General features: G+C 40.9%; 1 protein-coding gene across 1 annotated transcript in view; it reads right to left on the bottom strand.

Moving 5' to 3' along the window:
- EPYC (epiphycan) overlaps nucleotides 1-23,357 on the bottom strand; it is a 32,753-nt gene that overhangs the window by 3,645 nt on the left and 5,751 nt on the right. The window contains exons 3-5 of the mRNA XM_044994270.1: nucleotides 9,911-10,064; nucleotides 2,885-3,043; nucleotides 700-902 (exon numbers count right to left, since the gene is read on the bottom strand). Coding sequence (XP_044850205.1) covers nucleotides 700-902; nucleotides 2,885-3,043; nucleotides 9,911-10,064 — 516 coding nt within the window. The remainder of the gene's footprint in view (nucleotides 1-699; nucleotides 903-2,884; nucleotides 3,044-9,910; nucleotides 10,065-23,357) is intronic.

Genomic DNA, 23,357 nt, shown 5'->3' on the forward strand with positions numbered 1-23,357 from the left:
CTGGCGCCCTAGGCAGAATTCGGCGGGCGGCATTTTGTGCGCTCCCCACGGGGGGCGTGGGAGCTTCCGGTTCCGCTCCCATCGCGCCGCCAAAGGAGGACCCTCCGCCAAAATGCCGCAGGCGACAGCAGCAGTCATTGAGCTGCTCAATTGCCTGCCGCTGTTTTCCGCAGCACGTCGGCAGAAGGTCCTTATTCGGCGGCGCGACAGGAGCGGAACCAGAAGCTCCCGTGCACCCTGTGGGGAGCGCACAAAATGCCGCCCCCCGAACCCTGGTGACCTGGGCAACCGCCTAGGGTCGCCTAATGGAATCGCCGGCCCTGAGTACAGCTAGAATCCTTTGGGATAACCGAACAGTGTATATGAGTCAGATCAGGCATGAGAATCTGGCCAACTATTTTCATTATTTAGATGTATTAAAATCGAGGCCTGGATTGTGATTTAGTGATGTGCCTGGAGTAAGGAGCAGCACATTGATAGTTTTGCTATCAGGAGGAAGGGTGTCACTCAGAAAGTTGCAGTCTACCTGCTGTTCCAGAGAAGGAGTTAACATATATGCCCCGAAGTGTGCGTTCTACAAAGTGCCAGTATAGCTACACTGCTGAGCAAGTTGGACAGGAGAGCCAAGGCTCTGCCTGCCCACAAAAGTGGACATAGCACCTCTGTGCTCTGTGATTTTTCTGTCAATCCCAAACTCACTTTAAATGCTTCTTCCTTTATTCCTTTGCGGCCAAGCCTGTTGTTACTAACATCAATGAATGTCAGGGAAGGAGGTAACTCGGGGAGCTGCCTTATCTTGTTATCGCGGAGCACTAACTCCTGAAGCTGGGGCAGCTCCCTGAAGGCATCTTCATCGATCTCGGATATAAAATTTGATGTCAGATCAATCCTCTTTAAATTGTCTGGCAGAGAAAATTAATAAAATATTTAGAGCACTCCAGAACTTATTTCTGACTGTCTTAAAACCTAAAATGGAAAAACCAAAAAAGCAAATGCATTTTAATTACATATGAACATTCCCTTATATGGTATTTAATTATACACATGTACTTGTATGGTAGAGCATTGATTACTTCTCCCAGAGGTCTTTAATAATGCAGTAATGCCAATTTGAGGCTTGAAGAACTTTTCCTCTTCTGAAAGGGGCCAGCTTCCATTAATAATGAGCGCAAATGCAATTTATGGGAGCTTCAAGAGCAGAACATACTTCTAGGAGGTCCAGTAAGCTCCTTTAGTGTGTGGGGGTGGTCTTCCATTGAGAGCAAAATTACACAATTGGAACAATTTTTATTTTGAGAGATTCTGAGGAGAGCTGGTTTAAAAAAAAAAGTATCTTATGAAATTGAATAAAAGACTCCTTTTGTTCAAAATTTTTCATAATTGAAAATTTCCGAATGAAATGTTGTCAAATTCTCTAAATTTCCTGAAATTCTTAACGTTTTTCAGAGCAAAATATTTTTCATACTGGAAAAAGGAAAGGAGGGAGGTTAAAAAAGAAAGTGTTTCCATCCAAACACTTTCATTACCCACTTCCTCCTTTTTTTTCTACCTTTTTCCAGGAGAAAAGAATAAAACATGATGATGGGTTTTGATTTTTTTCTACCAAAATGAAGCAATTTTTCATAAACAAAACCAAAATATTTTTTTTCATTTGGTTAAACATATTTTCCATTAAAAGGGGAGAGAGGGTCCACAAAAAAATTCAGTAGGTTGTTTGTGAGCCTGATAGTGTCTCTGGATATTGTAAGCATGTTTGAGATGAGCAGTCTTACTCAACAAGAATACATTTGTGTTACTTTGTCAAATAGGGCATTTTCAATTTAATATAAAAGTAATGATTAATTTTTAAGTGCATTGCACTACTTCAACGGTTCAGGACTGGTGTTTCACTTTGTAACCAAAGTCAGTCAGCACAAGATTTTCAATATTGGGTGGCTAAAGTTGGGTTCCCAGAAACTGGCTTGATTTAAAAAGTTTTCAGTACCCAATGGTTTCCACTGAAATCAATTGTGATGGCTCTGAACTTTTATGAAAATCAGACCCCTTTAAGGCCTCATAAGTTGCTTACCTAAAAAATGGAGGGACTCAAAATCACTAGTTGATTTTGACAATTTAGGCCTCAAGGAGCCTAACTTTAGCACGTTTTTGAAAACCTTAGCCTCAATATTTCCTTTTCCATAAGGATTTCCTGTTCATACCAGAGCAAACCAATAAATATCTTTAAAAGAAGAAACTTCTTTAAGCTTTTACATAGATTCCCTTCTTACTCTTTCTAATTGCTGGATATACTGCCTAAATGATGATTGCTTTCTTTAAAGAAGAGAACTAACCACTGTACTTTAAATTCTCTATGGGTTTTTTCCCCTTTAACGTTAATTAGAAATGCTAGCAAGTGCATAGATAAACAGTCAATTATTTGTATTGTACTATTTGCACTAATTCTAGGATTGAATTTTAGTGAATCTAAGTCAAGCTACTAAAGGCTTAGACCTCAATACAGCAAAGCACTTTACCAGATGCTAAACTTTCAGCATGTGTCCCACTGACATCAATGATTTGACATAAGATTATATACAGGGGCGGCTCTAGGCATTTTGCCGCCCCAAGCACGGCAGGCAGGCTGCCTTCGTCAGCTTGCCTGCGGGAGATCCCTGGTCCTGCAGATTCGGCGGCTTGCATGCGGGAGGTCCGCCGAAGCCGCGGGACCAGCAGACCCTCCGCAGGCATGCCGCCGAAGGTAGCCTGCCTGACGCCCTCACGCAGTTGGCTTGCTGGTGCCTGGGGCCGCCCCTGATTATATAAGACAGTTTACCACTTAAAATGCCATGAAGCAAAAAAGGAAAAAAGAAAGGGAAACCAGCTGCATCAGAACTGTCACCCATACTTTGATTAGCAAAGTCATTTTTGTTGATCTTTTTTATTCTGTTATAGCGAGAGTAGAAATGGGTGGTTTTCTTGGGCAGTGGAGGAACAGCATCGAGTTCATGATCATCACAGTAGACTGTGGTCCCTAGACATGTACACAGAAGGCAAGTCGGAAGACCTATGAAAAAATTAAAAGAAAGCAATTATGTGAAGAAAAATGTGCATGTGCAGTGAGAATATTAAGATTGGGTCAGTTTTATAAAAGCTATATTAACTAAGAGTTTGGTATTATCATCAAGAAAATAGCAGTGCTTAATTTGTGCCAGGGCCTCCCAGGGCTGAGGACTGGCACCTCTAGGATTGGCGGTTCATAGCCCCGGCACCTCTGGGCTTGCCACATCAGTTATGAAAGTAAAAACATTGCTTGAGCCCTGGCACCTCTTTCATTACAGAATAAACACTGGAAAATAGCACATTGTGCAATAAGTGTAGAACATATGATGTTCCAGATATTCCTTCCAAACTTGAAGGTTTTTAATGTTGTATACTTTAGCCTGTTTGACTTATTGTGATGGTGATAGAAATTAAAGGAACTGTAGCTGTTAACATGTTTCTCAGAATAGAAAATGAATCAAATAATCCTATAGTAGCTGACATTTTTATTCTGTGCTTCTAAAAAAAGTATATGTATACATGGGATCCTATTCACAAAGGGTGAGATTCCTCCGTGGTGTGAAGGTTAATGGGAGAGCCTCTACGGCACTTAAGCCTCACACAAGGGATGTGCAGAGGCACAAGGAGGTGGTCCCTGTGCAAGCGGGTCCCTGAGCACATCTACACACAGAGTAAAGGATCTTCCCAACTGGCTCATTGGTTAGTGGGTCAGCTGAGAAGGTGATGAAAGAGGCAGGCCAGGACCACACCATGGGAACTATTTTTTATGCAGATCCAGTGGCTTCAACATCCTGGGCAACCAGTGCAAATGGGCTGGGAGAGCAGTCACAAGAATGGAGGGATCCATCTCCATCCACTCTCGCTGCTCTCTACCTGCAAAGAGACCACAAATCACAAGATGCAGTAATGGACAGTAAAACCAAGTGTGTATGTGTGTGAGGGGAGATGGTTTGGCCCTTTATTTGTTGAGATTAATGCCTCTAGAAGGGAGAATAAAAGATGCTAGCTTTCCTTAGGTAAACTGGTCAGTTGCTGCCCTGTCTCTAAACTTCCTCGTTTGGGAAGAGCAACAAAGAGGGTTTTGGTGAAGCAGTTCTGATGACAGCTGGAGTCTTCTGATTTCCCTGTATCTGTTCAGTCTGGCTTTCTGCTAGTGGCAAAAGAATCACACTGCATTCATTGATAGGAGTGGCTTCCTCTCTCAGGAAAGACAGTTAAATATCTGTGTTGATTCCTTTAGCTCTGGCAGCAGCCTTCAGTGCCATTGGCTATGGGTTACACCCTGCTGGGATAGATGGGATCTCCTTCCTCTCTGATTTCTGAGATGGTTGGGGTGGGGGAATCAATTGCTTATCCCCTTTGAGAATTCTCTTATGTAAAGTTCTGTTCTGTCACCTCCTCCTATTCAGCGTGTTTGGAAGGCTACTGGGGATGCTTGTGGCTTTCTATTACCAGCAGTATGTGGATGATACCCAGCTCTACTTTTTCTTTTTTTATTGAATCCAAATGGTACGGCCTCTGTGCTTTCCAAGGGTCTGGCTGTAAACAAGGCATAGATGAGATTAGCTGATTAAAACTCAGTCCAGATAAAATGGAGGTGATGCTTATAGGTAAAGGGGAAGCATGTAGATGGTATGCCAAAGATGTGGGGTGTGTGTGTGTGTGAGGCTCACTATATATGTGTGGTCTTGGATCCCTTAGCACTTCTTGATTTCCAGCTTATAGTAGTGGCCAAAATACCCTTTTTTATCTATTTTTTTTATTAGAAGATGGTGGACACTAATCCTCTGAGTACCTTGTCACAGTTACATGTCTCTGACCTCCAGATTAAATTATGCCACTGTGTTTGACTAACACCATTTGACGTCTGCAGCTAGCATGGAATAAGGTTGTTTCACGTCCTAGCAATAGGGTGTATATTATGTCATCTCCAAAGATCTCACTTGTTTCTCATTTGCTTTGAGGAGCAATTCAAGGTATTGACACTGATCTAGAAACCGCTGCATGGTTTGGAAGCATGCTCCCTCTCTTCCTAGGTGTTGTCATGACAGTTGAAATCATTTGGAGCTATTTGGCTCAATTCTTAGATTCATATTCTGGTATACTGGTATACTGGGGACACTCAACTCTGCTGTACTCCCCCAGTCTCCTTCCCTGCCATGGGTACAACACTATTGATTACAATAACAAAGTGGAAAATCAGGCCCAAGCATTCTTGTCAGTCTGTTTACCTTCAGCTCATGGCGCAAGGCTTGTTGTCTCTCTTCTTAGGGCTACACTGTGGTTGTAAGCCACAAGTGTTCAGTAGGGAGCAGTACAGAGCTGTGCAGGCTTCTGCATGCTCAGGAGCAATACTGGGGAGATTGTCCTTCATGTAGGCATGAGCTCCCCTGAGGCTACAGAGCGGGTGAAGAATGCTCCCCTTGGTACTCCAGACCTTTTCTGTAGCTTGGTGTGATACTCTGATTCTCCCTCCCTCTTACACCTGCTCTCCCAAGAGGGCAAGAGTGCAGGGACTGCTATTGTGAGGAGTAGCTACCTACATGCTTCCCCTTTACCGTAAGCAGCCATGCAAGGGGTGATAGTTACTTGCCTACCACTGTATGATTATGCTAGTCCCACTCGCTAGTCTTGGCCTTAAGCTTTTGCATAAAGGAGTTAAAGTACAGAATCTAATAAGGTATAGTTTGGGATGGGGGTGGGGGGGTTTATCTATATTGACATTTGTCCACATGCTAGATTTTGTGGTTATCTTTACTATATATGTCCCAGAGAGTGTAGGATCCATTTTTTTAAATTTTATTTTTATTTTTATTTTTTTTGTAGAACTAACATAATTATATGGGGAAACTAAACCTTGAATCCTTACACATCCCAGACATCCCCTGGTCCTGTGGCATCCCCAGAAGAGCAGAAGGTTTAAAACTTCAGTGGAATGGATCAAGTTCCACTGATTGTCAGATTTCTATGAATGGTCACAATGGACACAATCCATATTGTGTGCAAATTCCATTCTTGCTATAATTTTGATTACAAAGATTAGGTATGTGAACTGGAATTCATCATCTCACTTATCTGTATGTGTTGCCAAGACAATCCTCTTGGTGTCTTTAATGGCTAATTCCTTTCTTGGATTGCAAAGTCTTATTTAACAGTGGTTCAACATGATATGGCCAGTCAAAACTTAGTGCTTCAAAGTTCAATGTAATGGAACCCATTGAACATGAACTTAATACACAGTAATATGAAACATCTAAATTATTGATAGATTCCTCTGGTGATTAAAACTGTGATAAGAACAGCAGTCACAACTGCAATCCACTTTCATAAGAGTTTCATATGAGAAATAGAATTAATTTTGACATTTCCTTCTTAGGGTTATGAGATTAGTCACATTGAACTCCTCAGATGCTATGCTACCCTAAAGATTCAAATGTGGTGGCTTTGAAACTTATTACAGTTACTTAAGTTTAGTTCCGTAAACAGTATCTTTCGGATGATTATTGAGGAAATGAGTTTTTTTAGAGGCTTATAGAGACAGGATATCAATTTCTTTCCCATTGTTTTTTAATTAACATTTCTGATCCAGAAGCTTGACTTCAGGAAAGATTTCTCATCCCCTGAGCTAAATCTGCTTGAAAGATGTGCATTTGCAAAGAAAACATTTAGCTGCCCCAGGAGGAACATGAAAATCGAAACTCAAGCCATTTCACCTCATTCACAAAAGGTTCCTACTGAAAGGTGTGGGATATGGAAGGCTAGAGTGGGTCCTTTTCCTAATATTTCCTCCACAGAGCCACACTATGGAAATTGTGTACTTAGCCAGATGGCCTTCAAACCATTTTGAGTAGTGAATATTAGTGGGCATGTGTAAATCCCTGAAACCTAACATTTCACTGATTGAGGGTATAAATATTCCTGCTCCACTTCATATGTTTCTCACCTGTTTTGGCCATGGAACCAACTGAGCATTTTGTGCTGGATAGTTTTGTTTGTCAAATTTATTTGGTCAGTGTGGCAGGGCAGGGGTAAAACCCCTTTAAAGCCCTGCCAAAATGCTGGCTACAGCCGGCTGTCTGGCCGGTAGGCCAGGGGTAGAGATGCAGGTACTCAGCAGGGAGCCCAGCTGCAAGCTCTAATGAGGGCTGGCTCAGATGAACCTGCTGGGCTAAGTAGTGACAGCTGGGCTGAGGCAGGAGAAGGCTGTAAAAGCTCTGGGCAAACCTCAGTGGGGAAGATAGCCTGGGAGGAGACAGGAGGGCAGTATCTCTGTCTCCTTGCAAATAAGGAGGCCTCAAGGGCCCGGAGACCCTAGGGAGGGTCTGTGGGGCACTAACTGTTGGGGGATCTGGGCACTGCACGAGCACTGTAAATAAAGACACTGGGGTGATTCAACAAATGAGGGTGTGGACACTCTTTATTAAACAAGCCTAAACACAGGGTGCAGACACAAAAATGGGAGAGCCTGTGCTCACCCTGTGACAGTCAGTTTTACTAAACAGTTCAGTTAGCAATGTGGTTAGTGAAAGTTAGTGAAGCTTACCATTTAAAAAAACTTATTGGATTGGCTTTTAGGGTTTTTTTTTTCTGGAGTTGCCAGTTTTGGCTTGACCCCTCTTGGCCAACTAGGATAACAAGGCTTGTTTCTGTAAAAAGGTCAATCACTGAAAGACCATGATAATTGCTAGCACTGCCTAGCTGAGGGACACCCCTCCAAGGGCATACTAGGTCTGCTACCTGCCCTCTTCAGACAAGCAGAGAGAAGAGTCACAGGCTAACATCTTCCCTTATTCTGGAACCTCTGTCTGCAGTGCTCAGGGTTCCAGGAGAAATATCTTAGAGGCAAACTACACTCCAGCCTGCCCTCTTGCCTTCCTTCCCATTGGGTGATTTGACCTAGCTTCAAGGAGCAAGCCTGACACAGAGAGGTGTAAGTTACACGTCCCAAACCTCCTTGAATCAGTTGTAGTGAATCTGGGCCTAAGTGAGTTTAGAGTAAAGCTGTTTGGGAAAAAAAAACTGACAATTTTTTTCTGGCAAAAAATGCCATTTTGTGAAAACAATTTTCTTGAAAATTTATCAGTTTCAACCAAAATGGTTTCTTGGGTCTAGGATATAGAGATGGCCACAGACTTTTGAATGGCTAGTAGTGCGGTGATCAGGGCACTCACGTAAGCAGTTGAAGACCCCGATTCCAGTCCCCATTTCAAATGACATTGCTGGCGCGTGCTGTTATCACTGGTCTACAGAGTCAGTCTCTGTGTCTCTGCTCCAATGGCTATTTATACATAGTGGAACAGCTGCAACAGGAGAAATTGAGAGGGAGAGAGAGGCTGCCTCTATAGCCTCCAACTCACCTGGCCTGTCAGAGACCCACCTTCAAGTCTCTGTACTGCCTCATTCAGAGTATCAACCTGAGACTTGATCTCGCACATCCCAGGTGAGTACCCTTATAATTGGTGTGTTGGCTATTCTGGTGTGGGGTTCTCATTTTTTTGTGTGGAAAAAATATCAAAAGGGTTTTGATTTCATTCCTCATTGGAGTCAAAACAAATATTAAAGCCTTTAAACTTTTCATGAAATGGAGTTGTTGTTTCTCAACCAGGCTTAGTTCAGAGTCTTAGATAGCCACCTTAGACAGGACTTTGCAGCTAAAACAGGGACAGACTTTCGCCTCTTCTCCCTCCTTGGGGACTACTACTACTCCTCCTCCTGGGCTGGTGTGGATTTAGGAGGCAAGGGACTCTGAAGTGGATTCAGGAAGAGAAGGTGGAGTTCCTGGATCTCTCAGCCTTCCTGTTAGTTGGCAGAGCAGCACCAATGCCTGACATAAGAACAGGTGTTCCCTATCCACACTTTCAAAAGGAAGATCTCTCTTTCTGCTAGATCCTCCTTAGTCCCTGTGAAGTATGACAGTTTCATAATACATAAGGTAGGGAAGCTTTGCATAACAACTCTTTTGAAAGGTTTGAAAATCTAAAATGGAGAAAATTGCATTGGATATTTCAGAATTGTCCAAAGAACCTTCCACCCCCGTTCTGCTTTGAATCAGTACAGATTCTTTATCCTGGCAGAGTCCAACTGGTGGCATTTAAAAAAATTGAATCTGGGAGTGATTCCGTTCCATCCACTAAACACACACATTTGGAAATAGGAACTCCTCTCTTTTGTCCCCCTAGGCACTCAGATATCATGTTGATGGGCAAGGTACAAAACAGAATCTGCAGGCTCTTCCCTGGCTGCATCTCTCACTGCATAACATTGAGACCTGTCATGGCAGCCACCAAAACGGGTGAACCCCCAACTTCCATGTATTTGAGACTATAGCAATTACTGATCTTTGGTGGTGTGGTGTTTTGTGGTTTGGTGGGCTTGCATTTTATTATAAACTTTTTTTAAAGGAATTTCCCTTGGGACTTATCAAAGATTCCAGTTGAACTAGCAATAGTCAAAGACACAGGAAATGCCCATATTTCCATTTTGCAAGTTAAGAATGGAAACTTGTCTGTCTTTTCCCAGAGTTACCACAATGTTTTAATCAATATTTTTAATGGAAAGGCTTACTGAAATTGTTAGAAATCATCAAACAGATGTTCAAAAATGATCTTGAACTTAATATTGATAAAAATTTCAATTGTCACAATTTCACAAAAAATGGAAAATGTTGATGACTTTTTTTCATGAAAAGCTTTATTTTTGAACACTCCAATTCTGTTGAGAATTTTTTTTGTGGGAAAAAGTTAACTAGTTTTATAGATGACAACTCATCCCAAATTAGATAAATGCTTAATAAAAAGCAAACTCACCACCAGACTCAGTGCATCATGGAAAGCGACCCAATGCAATGGTATGGCTTTTTTTTCTCACTAACCATCATGTGTTTGGGGCCCAAGAACTCCTGACCCCTGTGGTGAAGAACCATCAGTTAGTTTTGGTGTTGATGCTTCTTCTTCAGCTTCTTCTGGCAGTGGTGGTGGGGAATGAATCTCTCTAGTTACAGAAGGTAACACGGTTCCAATCTCTATCTGGGGAGAAACACATTTATATTAAGGAGGTACATTACATGTTTGTATTCACTGTTCTAACAATGCTTCATTGATCAGATTCTACCACTAGAGGCCAGACATGCTCTGACACTCAATGGTACATCTGCGTTTTATAGTGCAGCTACCAGATGACTTTGACTTGGTCTGCAACTGTAGAAAATATTATAAACATTCTGCATTAATGAGAACTTCTATTAACCAAGTTCTTCTCATGCTTATTCAAAGATAGCATTAATGAACCAGTTTTGTGATACAGCCAATGATGATCTGTCTGACAAATAAAAGTTACTAAGACGCTCCAAAAAAAATGCCAATCATCTGAATTTAGAATGGCAAAATCTGCCAGAATAAATCCACAAAACATACCAGCACATGTATATCACATTTGAATTGTAATATCTTTAAAAGAACCATCATCTTAAAACAGGAAAGGGAGTCAGAATAAATTAGTCTCAGTGTTTGTCAAACTTTTTTCACTGTCTGAATGGTTGACAGCACTATGTAGCTTTATTCGTCAGCAATTGCAGAGGATACAAAAAGGAAGGGTTGAAGATAAAAAGCATTTAAATAAGCATGAAGATCTACACTCAAGAAAATCCTATAAACTTTGGTAAACCCTGCCATGTCACTAGAAAACATTTTTTTCCTTCCCTGAGTCCCACCACCTAATAAGTTGGAAGAACCAATTTTTGTTACTATACTAACTATAAAGCTGCATTCTGTCAATGTTGCTCCGAAACTACTTTAAGGAAAAATAAATGTCTGGTTTCTAGCAGGGGTGCTGAAACAATTTGTATAGTGGGGATGTTGAAGTCTATTGAACCAAACAGTAAACACTGTACATAATGTAAACCACTTCAAGCCAGGGGGTGAGGGAGCACCCCTGGTTCAGCACCTATGGATTCTAGTGTCACATCTGCTGCTATCACAGAACAAAGTAGTGTTGGCAAGTGAGTATAGGAGAAGCCTACCATTGCAAACAGGCATTGTGGTCTGAAGGAATGAATGCAGGATTGGGAATCAATTGGTCACAAATTCTACTTTGGATTCTGCCACCACTGACTCAGTGTGGTCTTTGACAAGTCTCTTCACCTCTTTGACTCCATTTCCCCATATGTACAATGGAAATAACGATGCTTATCTATCAGAAATGCCCCTCTGAGGGTGGATGAATATTAGTATTTTCATTTGATAAGGAACAAGTAGTTAATGTCTGTCTAGTGTTTAGAACATTTAAGGTGCTAGATAACTGCCAAGTATTTATAAAATTCAAGCTCAGCTCCCACTGAAGTAAGTGCCTTAGAAAGGACTACTTCAGGGGTTGGCAACCTTTCAGAAGTGGTGTGCTGAGTCTTCATTTATTCATTCTAATTTAAGGTTTCACGTGCCAGTCATACATTTTAATGTTTTTAGAAGGTCTCTTTCTATAAGTCTATAATATATAACTAAACTATTGTATTTAAAGTAAATAAGGTCTTTAAAATGTTTAAGAACCTTCATTTAAAATTAAATTAAAATGCCGAGCCCCCCCGGACCGGTGGCCAGGAGCCAGGCAGTGTGAGTGCCACTGAAAATCAGCTCGCATGCTGCCATAGGCTGCCTACCCCTGGACTACTTGTTTGGGCCTTATGGTTGTACAGTGAAAATGAGCCTCAAGGACTTGGGCTAGAACTAGTTCTTCCTGTAAACTGTTCAATACATTGGCGTATATTCCTCCATATTAAGGTGTAAGGTAGCCTCTTAGTGTTTGGACCCAATTGAAATGCCTCATTTGTTGCCCCAGTTCCATAAATCGTTACTTTGTGTAGGTATTTAAGGAATATCTTTTTTTGAAGGGTGGGGAGGTGGGTGAGGAACAATCAGGAAAATTAGCTCAAAAGAGTAAAGACCTCTCCACAAGGCCTGACACCATCTCAGTATCGAGTTTAAAGAATGCTTTATAGAATGGAATATAGCTGCCTGTCCTTGCATCAGCCCAGACAACGGAACAGACATCACATGCTGGTGTGCTGGCCATAGTGGACTCCCTAGTTAAACCACTTTGATTTATTTATTTTCAAACTAGAGAAGCTGAACTGAAGAATAGTCCAGATTCAGAATTCTGAAGTGTTATGAAAATTATAAACCAAACCACAGGCATCTGTGTGCTGTATACAATTATTATTGGGCAACCTGCATCTAGTCCTAGAGCTTTCTTCTCCTAGTAAATGGTTTATTTTGCAATTTGGATGGGTGCTGTCAAGATGATTTGCATACTTAACCTGCCTTTACAAGTGTGGAGATAACTGCACCACCCTGCACTTACAGGAGAGAATCTAACACTCACTCCCCTGTGCCCATACGTGAGCAGTGCTGGAGAGGGGCATTCATACCACAATAACTGGCTGAGGGGGAATGGCAGATTTACAAACTAGTTGGGGCTTTACACAAGTTGCACCAGGTGACATGGGAGAGGAGCTGAATCCCCACATCTCGCAGGTGATTTGGCACTGTTCCTTCCTGGGCCAAGCCCATCCATTCTTATCTCCTTGGCTCCAGTTGAGTGTGGGTTGCTGGATAGCCTGAACTACTGTGCATAAATCCTAGCTACCTGCATTTAAAGGAGGAGGAAGGACTTTAACTGCTAGGATTTTTTTTTTAAATCAGGCCTTTCATGAAGGACAAATAAGAACACAAACACATGGCACTTGGTCTATGTCCTAAACATGAACAAAACCGTGCATATGCCCCCATAAAAGTACTTAGCTTGATTATGCCATCAGTATATTTGTTTTGGAAAGACAGATTCCAGGATTGTCCGGGAATACAAAACACACTTATTATAATCTCCTTAAATATTTTACTGTAATTTTGTATTTGTGCTTGTAATGTTAAGAACCATGATGCTGAATGGAAGAGATCCTGGCATCCATTTACATTATACTCATTGAATAGAAATAGTTTGTTTTAAACTTGGGGTTGATTACAGGTCCCAATGCTGTGAGGTGGTGAGTAGAGCTAAAGGGGGGAAATGTTGTTGTCCGCCCCCCCCCCAAAATCTGGGAAAATCAAGATTTAAAAAAAAAACTATCCTAAACTGGGACAAAAGTCAATCTTGAAAACTTCCATGAATGAACAAACTGAAAAGAAAACTATTTCCAGTCAACTGAAACATTTTGTTTTGATGATTTTGAAACTTTTGATGTTTTCAATTTAAGTAAAAAAGTCAGAACTGACTGTTTCCTGCAAAGTTTCAGTTTTGACGACTCAATAGTTTTCAATGGGAAAATAGCCAAAATGCCTGATCAGCTCTAGTGATGAGTTCCATTGATGACAGCAAACAGTTTAGAAGTTCATAGGTGTTCAATATCACACAGAATCAAGCCCTATGTTTTTATCTTGTCCTAATGACTGTGTATGGAAAGCAGCAATATTTGTTTTGATTGAAACAATTCACAGATACTATCATTTCAATATAATTAAAAGGAAAGCAGGTGGTGCTGGAATTAGGAAGCACTAATGTTTCTAAATGTGTAAGAGAAAACAGCAAATGGAGTAAGGGAAAAACTAACAACTTCAAAAGACAGCAAATGAGTGCTTGCCAACTTGGGGTAATAGGAAATAAGGATGCACCTTATCAGTGTATCTACCAAAAACATACTGTTCCAATCTGTGGGGCTGAGAGACAGCTTTAACAGGAATGGACGAGGGGACAAATCAAAAAGACCAAGAGAACACAGGAAATAGGGGCAGCTGTTCTCTGAATGGAGAGAGCCTAGAGGGAGAGATGCATTCCAAACATATTGACCCTGTACGGGTGTTGTGCAAAAGTGTTTGCATATGTCTGTCCACAGAAGTCAACTTCCTTTGTTTTGTGGACATCTGTAAAGTTTCACTTTTGTAAGTGCAGATTTGGAAAAGTTTGAACCCATCCAAAATGTGTTTCCAAACTCAGTAATGGCTTTGTGCACATTTTTATTCAAGTAAGATATGGAAATTGTACTGCAAAGAAAATTCTGGGGAAGAAAGCCATTGAGATTCAGAGATAGTAGTTATTGACAGATGTCCAATAACTTCTTGTAAATGTGGCCTATGTTATATGATAGGGATCAGGTCATAAAGATAGGTTTCCTACCAACATTCCTGTCTACCACACCATTATTATACCCTATGATCCATATTTTTAGGCACATCATTGGAACATTGATGTTTACAGTATGTAGTCTTTCTACTTACATATACTGAGGATCTCAAAGCACTTCATTGATATGAATTAAGTCCCACAGAACCCCTCTGAAATAAATATTATCCCTGGTTTTCCAGTGGGGAAACTGAAGAAAATTGATTGAGTGAAATCCCGCCCTCGTACAGGGCAATGACAAAATTCCAATTGACTTCAGTGGGGCCAGAATTTCTCTCTAGGTCACTTGTCCAAGGTCACAGACAATCTTTGGCAGAGTCAGGAAGTAAATCCTGCTATTCCAGCTTCCACTCCTGTACCTTAAGCATAAGATCATCATTTCTCCTATTGTGTTCCTGTGTAATATTACAGGTCTTTTAAATGTAGTGCGTATGAAAGATACATGACTGAAACAGTATTTCCTTCAAACAGAGCAGTGATAGCTTGGACAGTGGGAGCTTCCCTATACTTGTCCTGCCAATGAGTTCAAACACTGATCTGGAGAGGCTATTGCAAACAGAGTTGTTGAGACATTCTTAAAGTCGATTTAATTCTTAGCACCTCTGCTGAAGTTGTCATGGAAAATGCCAGTTTAAATGGTGATTTTTATGTCGACACTTCTCCACTAGAAAATGGACAGAAACCTCTGATATGTATTACAAACAAGTCACAAACTATGGACACTTCTTGGCCACTACACAGGGGTTGGATTTGAACCAGTGACCTAGAGGTAAAAGTCTGTTTCTTATTATCAAGCTTCTGAGTTCTGCAGGCCTCCATCTTTTACATATTTGATAGATCACGCAAAATTTTAATAAGAGAAAGATGTTTCCTAGACTCTTCAAATGGCCCTTTGTCTTTCAGATGTTTGTTTGTTTTTGGCAGGATTTGCCTTATTAGATATTTCAGGCAAAAACATTTCTAGATGATTTAGTAGGATTTTTCTCTGTAAAATTCTTCACTTTCTTAAAATAAGAAAGGAATTGCAGAGGGCCAAATTATGTGGGTTTTTTTGTTTTTTTCTATAGGAATTTGTTTTTCTTTGTTAAATATTTTGATTCTTTAAATCGTTACAAATCTCCTGTGCCTTGCATAACAGACCACAACATAAGCAAACTGTGTATAAATATATCCCTTTATGCACACAGAGAGAAAACATTAAGATTGCACACTTATACCCTGAAAGGTAAGCAAAGGACAAACTTAAGGTTGCACATACAATCTTAACTCTATTCCTTTGTGTATACACGTTATGACAGAATATTTAACCACATGGTCAAGCTATTTCTCAAGGAATTTAATATAATATAACACCATGAAATCTTTTAAGCTCAGATACCCACATAGCATCTTGTAGTTCTTCTCCTTGTGTATTTACACAGTATGTACTAAATTTTCATAAGTGACAACTTAATTTGGATGCCCAACGTGGTATGCCTAAAAGGAAGTGCTGAGCACCCACTTCTGAAAATTAAGCCTCTTTCAGCCACGTCAAGTTGAGCACTTAACATTACTAGCCACCTTTGAAATTGTAGGTCTATATCTTAGATAACTTAAGATCTGGTTTTCACAAGTGCTGAGCACTCCCAGCTCAGAGTGACTTTTGTTTGAATTGTAGATGCTCAATACTTCTTAAAATTACTCTCTAGTTAGACTTTTTGTATAACTCTTCATCTCAGGTAGATATTTACTCATGTTGCGCCTGATCCAAAGCCCATTAAAAGGAATGGGATTCTTTCCATTGAAATCAGCTGGCTTTGGATAAGCCCCAAAGTCAGTACCAATGTTCTGTAGACTTTCTCTTCCACCAGCATCCCAGCTTTCTTTAGATGCTATTCATGGAATGAGGCACTCAAAACCAATTTTCATATGTCCATATGCACAGTATAGCATTTCACAGGCAGAGAGTAAAATTGTGGGAGAGTATTCATAACACAAATTAATGTATTATTTTTTTGCTGTTTTATTTTACATTATTTTTGCGATGTTTATGAACATGTATGGTGAGGGGAGGGACAAAAGAGACCAAATAGCCCTGAACAGAAATGAGTGATGAAATACTAATCGAAAGCAAATGAGTTTTGGGGAGGCATTTGAAGGAAGGAAGGGAGATTGCATGGTACAGAAGATGACAGCTACTATACAAGAAAATGCCTAGCAATTTAAGATGTTTATTACAGAAGTTGCCTCAGCCTAGTTTCTTTCTTTGTTCCTCTTTATCTTAAAATCTATAACCCAGTGAGACAGCAGCAAATTGCATGTTAAAGTAACATTTATTTAGATGGCAAGTTCTTCAAGGCAGGTACACTGTTATATGTATAGCTCTGTGCAAATAAAATTAGTTGTATGGTGATTCTTCATAAGCTAACATCTGTGGCAGCTGTCCATGGAAACAGGAAGATTCCTGGGTTCTTCCATTGAATCTCTTATGGGAAGCAGGAATGTTCGTTCCATTCATCTTTGGCCACAGAATCACAAATAGGTATCCTGAAGCACCTCTTTCCAAGGGCAAGAGTTTGTGGGTTGCATGCCGATCTCAGACATGCTGGTGTAAATCCTGAGTAACCACTGATTCTACTGGTATGACTGAGGCTTTACTTACCACTTCTGTTATATTTGTACCAGATTTAAATTGTGAGATGCTGGGTTTACACTGATACCAATTAAATCAAATTCTGACCCTGACTGCATCCAGCCTGATTACCAATTTCATTTGTAGTTTCAGGTGCCCTAGTTTCTGGTCCTGATGTTTTGTTTAGAAACATATTAGATGTGTGAAATAAGTCAGCCTTCAGCAGCTCTTTTGGTTGGACCAGTGCTAAAAACCCAGTGGTAGCAATAGTACTGTATAAAGCTGTACTGGGCCAGTTTTGATACTTAGATCTGGCCTCTTTGAAGCTCAGAAGGTGCAAAGGAGTGGAAGGCAGATAACTCCTAGTCAGAGTGGAACTCCTTGCTCATGCAAGTCATAGTCATAGATTTTAAGGTCAAAAGGGACCATGATGATCATTTTGTGACAGCTCAAGGTCTTGTGCATGCCACTTTCCACATGATGTAGGGGTCATATTCGGGGCAGGGAATAGACATGCTGATCTGCTACCCATATGCTCTAGGGCAGAATTTGAATTCAGTTTTTCCAGGACTTCTATCAATTACTTACAATTACAGATTTGCAGCCATGTGACTTTGACTATCCTTTAATATCCACGAGCTTTGATATTTTTTTGAAGAGTGCTAGTGGGTGAAGGCAATCATGAAGTAACTGAACAAATTTAAGAGCTGCAGTTAAACCTTGGTGCGAACACTTACCACCAGTGCTGCCTAGTGCTCAGGCCAGGGTTTGGGAGATGTCGTCTTTCCAGGTGTCCCCTTTCTCACTATAGCTCCACCTGGTGGTGGAGCTCTGTCCTTTCAGAGGCTCAGCCCTCGGGCCAGCTCACATGTTCAAGTCCACCCCTTTTGGGGTATACAAAGTCCAACAATGTGGAAGTCTTCTGAAGTCAGCAAGGGCTTTGGAGATTCCCCCTTGGGTCAGTGGCTTCCCCAGCTAGGTTCTTCACTGAGGGATGGACATCTGCTATACTCCACTGTTTAAATCTTGGTAGGAGAGCCTGGGTTCACCCTCTCCACCAAGCTCCAATCCAGGATCCAGTCATAGGCAGCTAAACCCTACAGTTTGGGGTGCTTTATAGCTGCCTCCCTAGATCACTTCCTACCACTGCCTGTTCTTCCCACAGGGTAAAGTAAATAACAGAACAGATAAAGTTTCTGACCTTCAAAAGTCACCAGTCCCTCCTTTGCAAGTTGGTCAGATCAGTATCAGTAGGCCTGAGGCAACAAGAGTACCTGTGGTGTTTCTTCCTGGGAGAGGAGTTCAGGTCACCTGCCTGTCTGCCACTGAGCTAATTTGCTTCCCCTTTTAAGCTCTTTCTCCAGCCTATGAAGGCTTTGTAGTTGGCATAGGTCTGAGCACCCAGGCCCAGAGCAGCTCCTTAACCCCTCCTCCAGTGTGGGGTTTGTATACCTCCATCACAATTGAGCTACATAAGAAGCTAATAGAAATCAGGAGATTTTCAGTGTAAAGATAAAGGACAAATGGTGTCTTGTGAAAGCTTTAATTCCCCTGTTGATTGAGGATTTCCCGGCACCATGTTAGCATCATCAAATGGAAAGTCTTAAAAATGCATGTCATGCTCATGAAAGGTGTTGGATTGTCAGCCTGAAGCCTTGTCTGCACAACGGGGGTAAGTCAACCTAAGTTACACAACTCCAGCTATGTGACTAACATAGCTTGAGTCGATGCAGCTTAGGTCGACTTACTGAGATGTCTACACCACACTGGGTTGACAAGAGACACTCTCCCATCGATTTATGTGGAGTACTGGAGTTGACAGGCGAGCAATCAGCAGTCGATTTAGCAGTTCTTCACTAGACCCACTAAATCGATCCCCGGTGCATTGATCACCACAGGGTCGATTCCCTTGTAAGTGTAAATATACCCCACACCTCCTGGGTCTGGTGTTCTGTCCCATTTAGTGGTACCAAGACTACTTAGAGAGATTGAGTCTGCTCTACAGCCTTAGCTAACAGCCATATGGTTTTTAGCTCATGCAGGAGAGGCTCATATATTTAGCTCCAGAGGTCCCAGGTTTGATCCCACCTGCTGATGACCAGGGTCTGTCGGCATTATATAGACATGCCCTGAAGTCTTCTATCTAGCTCAAGAAAGTACAGCGTAGGTAGTAGAAGCAGTACAAGCTTCCTCACACTACCTTGACAATGTACCTCAGCCTTCACTTGTAGGAGTGAGTTAATAGCTTCATCTTCGCTCCTATTCAGTCCTCATCTTCTCAAATGAGATTGCCAACAAGTGTGCCAATTGCAGGTGGAATTTTTGTAGTTATATGTGCCTGTACACTATGAATTAAACTACCACCACAAATTTGTTTTGTGTGGGCAGCTGAGCAATAATAACTTAACTTAATCAAAGTTTAAGCCAATAAGTATGTGATAAAATAGTGTGCAGACAATTACCAGTCTTCTGAGCCATCCTCTGTGTAGGCTCTTATTCCCCAGTTTTGATTATTAAGGTCCTAAAATTAAGACACCCCTTAAAATGCAATACAGGGGAAATTACTAACAAAGCTTTTTTTATAATGATTTGCAAACCTAGGGTTGGACTCTGAGTGAAAGTCTCTCAAAACCTATGTTTAAAGAAGATAAAGAAAATGCTGACATTTTGAGGCTGTGGCATTTTTTATTGCCTCTGTGTGTGTGATAATACACACATGCTAAATAATATTGAAATATAAAGAATTGCAGAATGTTCAGATTAAGAATTTTGTTGGTTACACTTTAGTAATTTACAATTATGGATAGTGAATGAGTTTAGATAAGGTTACATTTAGGCCAAAGCTTTGCCTGACATGAGTGCTGTTCTCCTTTCACAAGGAATTGCTGATGTAATTGATGACAGGACAAAGACAACATGTGCTGGAAGATTTTAGGTAAAATATATAAACCTACAATGACAAGAAGCCTGCTTTACTGGGTAATCCCAAGAGCAGGGTGACACAGAAGTAGAATGATATGAAAATTGTATAAGTAGCAAAAGTTGTGTAAATTGAAACTTGCACATGCACATTACCTAAAACCAATCAACATTAAGCATATTAATCATTTGAGAAGGGTCTTTTTATATATTTCCGCATTACTTAACCTAAGTGATAAAGGCACAAACTGGGCAAACACCAGGTCAGAAACTGAAGGAACAGGATTGAAGGACCAGATCTGAGGCAGTGACTACCATCATGAAGTACAGGAGAACTTCCCAGTGCCCAGGAATGTGGTATTTTGGGCCCGCTACCAAGTCCCTCTTATCTGTCTGTCTGGCATAAACATATGGGCAGACATAACAAATCTGTCTGAAATTGTATAAATTAAGATCAAAATTATTTAAGCCTAAATTGGATGGATTTGTGACTGTTTCCCACCTCACACTCCCAATACCAATCACAGGATATTGTTTTAACCCTTTTTTCCTGCCATCAACTCCCCAACCCACTTTCTTTATTTGTCTTGCCCTGGCCTTATCTCTGTCCCTTCTCTTAAACTTGCTCCTGTTATCTAGCATAACCAACTTGTATCTCTCAGGCTCACTGATTTTCCTCATCTCATTTGGAAACATTTTACTGCCATCTCAATACCTCTTAGGCCACAGAATATCAAGGTTGGAAGGGACCTCAGGAGGTCATCTAGTCCAATCCCCTGCTCAAAGCAGGACCAATCCCCAACTAAATTCCCAAATTGTCACCTTAGGGGTTGAACTCGCAACCCTGGGTTTAGCCAGCCAATACTCAAACTACTGAGCTAATCCTCCATCTATGCTACAAGCTAGGGGTGTGATTCCTAGCTCATATAGGCATGCTAAGGCTCGCTCCTATCAAGCTAGCACAAGTATAAATAGCCTTGGTAGTATGGGTAGCAGCAGTGGTGATATGGCTTAGTGGGGCCGAGAACATACTCACCTGAACCCCATGGGTATGTACTTGTCATGGCCCATGCTACCACAGCTGCGCTACTATTTGTTTGTGCTACCTATCAAGCTCATGCAAGTAAGCCTACAACAGCGGGGGAATCACACCCCTAGTTCATAGTTAGATGTAGTCTTAATTTGTCTTTCCTTCTGCTGTAAAGCAGCTTTATCTGCTGTAAGGAAAAGAGATTACAGAGTATATTTACACATGCCTAATCAGACTGTGCTAGGATTTTCTTTGAGTTTATTAGCTGAAATATGCATAAATCAGTCTCCAGTTCTCAATATTGTCTTACGTGCTGTTCAAATGAAGTTTTCATTTAACAGAATTCAGTGTAAGCCCTCTTTGAATGAAAGTCTCTGAACCCCTGAATCAGTGATCATTTTACTCACATGAGTAGTGCCTTTGACAGTCTGGTCTTTTGATTATACCAATTTTGGGGAAGAAAATATGACTTTGTATATGGTTTTTATAGAACCTAGTACAAGGAAGCCCCAATATTGATTGGGATCCTCTGGTTGCTACTATAATATAAATCATTAATACCATATCTTTTCCTCAAAATATTTTTATTTCAACTTATATTTAAACTATGATCGTCAGTTTCAGAAGATAAACCCTGTTTAAAAAGTTTGAAGTCTGCCTTTTAAATCTCTCCTTCCTAGTCTCATTCTGTTAGGACCTCAGCATTTCGTCCTGGTTCTTAAGTTTATTTTCTTTTTCCTGTTGTCTATGGTTGGCACTAGTCTGTTTACAAACACCACATACAATTCTAGTTGAGTTACCTTTTTCCTTTACTTAAGGCTCTCCGACAATAAATTTCCTTCCACTACAAAGCCATAGTAGAACTTGCAGGTCTCAGGGCAATGGTGCTAGAAGGAACTTTGGGTTTCATAGCCAAAATGTAACCTTACCTATTATACTGCCTCCCAGTTCTGATTAAGGATTGAGTACATTTCTCCTAAGTAATACAAAACCTCATCTATATTACCCTTCTAACATCCATATACCGTGTTTCCCACACACTGATTATACCAGATGAACACACTGAAGGAGACGAATTTAGGTCTATTATGCATATACAGTGGTAACTGACAGCATCCTTGTAGCATGTTAACTCTACAAACATTAAAGTTGTACTAACAAATCAGAGGCTTCCCAGGAGATAACTTCAACAACCATGAGCTAGGTGACCTGATTCACAGAAGATAGTCCACAAAATCCATAGAGGTATACATTTATTTTCATTGGAATACAAAGATTCCCCAAGGAAAGAATCTCTAAAACAGAAGACACAGAAATGAACCCCGGACCTGGACCCCAAGCACAAAATTTAAAGGAAATATACTCTCCTCAGAATCAGAGGAAATAAATTGATAGGATATTTAAGGCCCTCTTTGCCTCTAGCAGGCTGCTTAAGTTACCCAACCAGACCTCTCCTCTGAGCTCCCTTACTTAAAAATAAATAAATCTGGCCAACAAGGCAATTTTTTAAAAGTGCCCACAACAACCCCCATGATCTCTTCCACTAATTACAGCTGCCATTTTCCTAGCCTACCTCCCAAATGGTTTTCTTCTCTCAAACATTCCTACAGATACCTCTCTTCAGGCTTACTCATCCCGATACATCCTACCAACAAACCCCAAAGGGCAGAGGGAAAGTGTTAGTGACTGTTTCTCAAACATTCAGTTCTGAGACCACACTCATATGACTTCACATTATTGCAAGATCATCTGCCTATGCTCCTTCCAGCAGCTTCACATCAGTGGACTCCTGCAAGTCTAGAAAAAACAACCAGCTCTTTATTTGTGCTTGTGTTCAAGATAAATGTCTAAGGGTTGTCATTTTCCAGGTCTATTAATTCAGTGCTGAGATGGTGCTCACTTCACAGACAACATGATCTCCAGCATGAAGAGATGGACTTCCATAAAAGAATATCAAATACACACTTTCTTTCTTTTTAAATGGACCTGATTCTTCTCTCACCCACTGTTTACCACTGACCTAGATGGTGAATGAACTCAGACTTTCAATACCCTTATTTCTTTTCCCAGTCTGTGGAGATCTAACTGAACTTGGTGCTTGCATATTTGAATACTCAGGTATAATACCTGTTGGGTAGAATTTTGAAGAGCACTTAACTGACTTTGGTGTCTAGGTCCCATTGACATTTAATGGGATGTTGTTGTGTAAATCAGGCTCTTTGAAAAATTCACAGGTTCACAAGTCACTTGACTTTAAAGTCCTTAACGCAAGAGGTAGAATAATTATCTGCACTGCCTTAAGAGTCTAAGGCTTGATCTAAAGCCCACTGAAGTGAATGGAAGTGTCAGGACCCTAAAAAGTCTATGGGGAGGGATAGCTCAGTGGTTTGAGCACTGGCCTGCAAAACTCAGGGTTGTGAGCTCAATCCTTGAGGGGGCCATCTGGGGCATAAATCAGTACTTGGTCCTGCTAGTGAAGGCAGGGGGCTGGACTCAATGACCTTTCAAGGTCCCTTCCAGTTCTAGGAGATTGGTATATCTCCAATTATTATTATTTATTAAGCAGCCATCCATAAATGGGATAGACTGGGA

Source organism: Mauremys mutica, chromosome 1 (genome assembly GCF_020497125.1).
Source record: "Mauremys mutica isolate MM-2020 ecotype Southern chromosome 1, ASM2049712v1, whole genome shotgun sequence".
In the NCBI taxonomy this organism is placed as follows: domain Eukaryota; kingdom Metazoa; phylum Chordata; order Testudines; family Geoemydidae; genus Mauremys; species Mauremys mutica.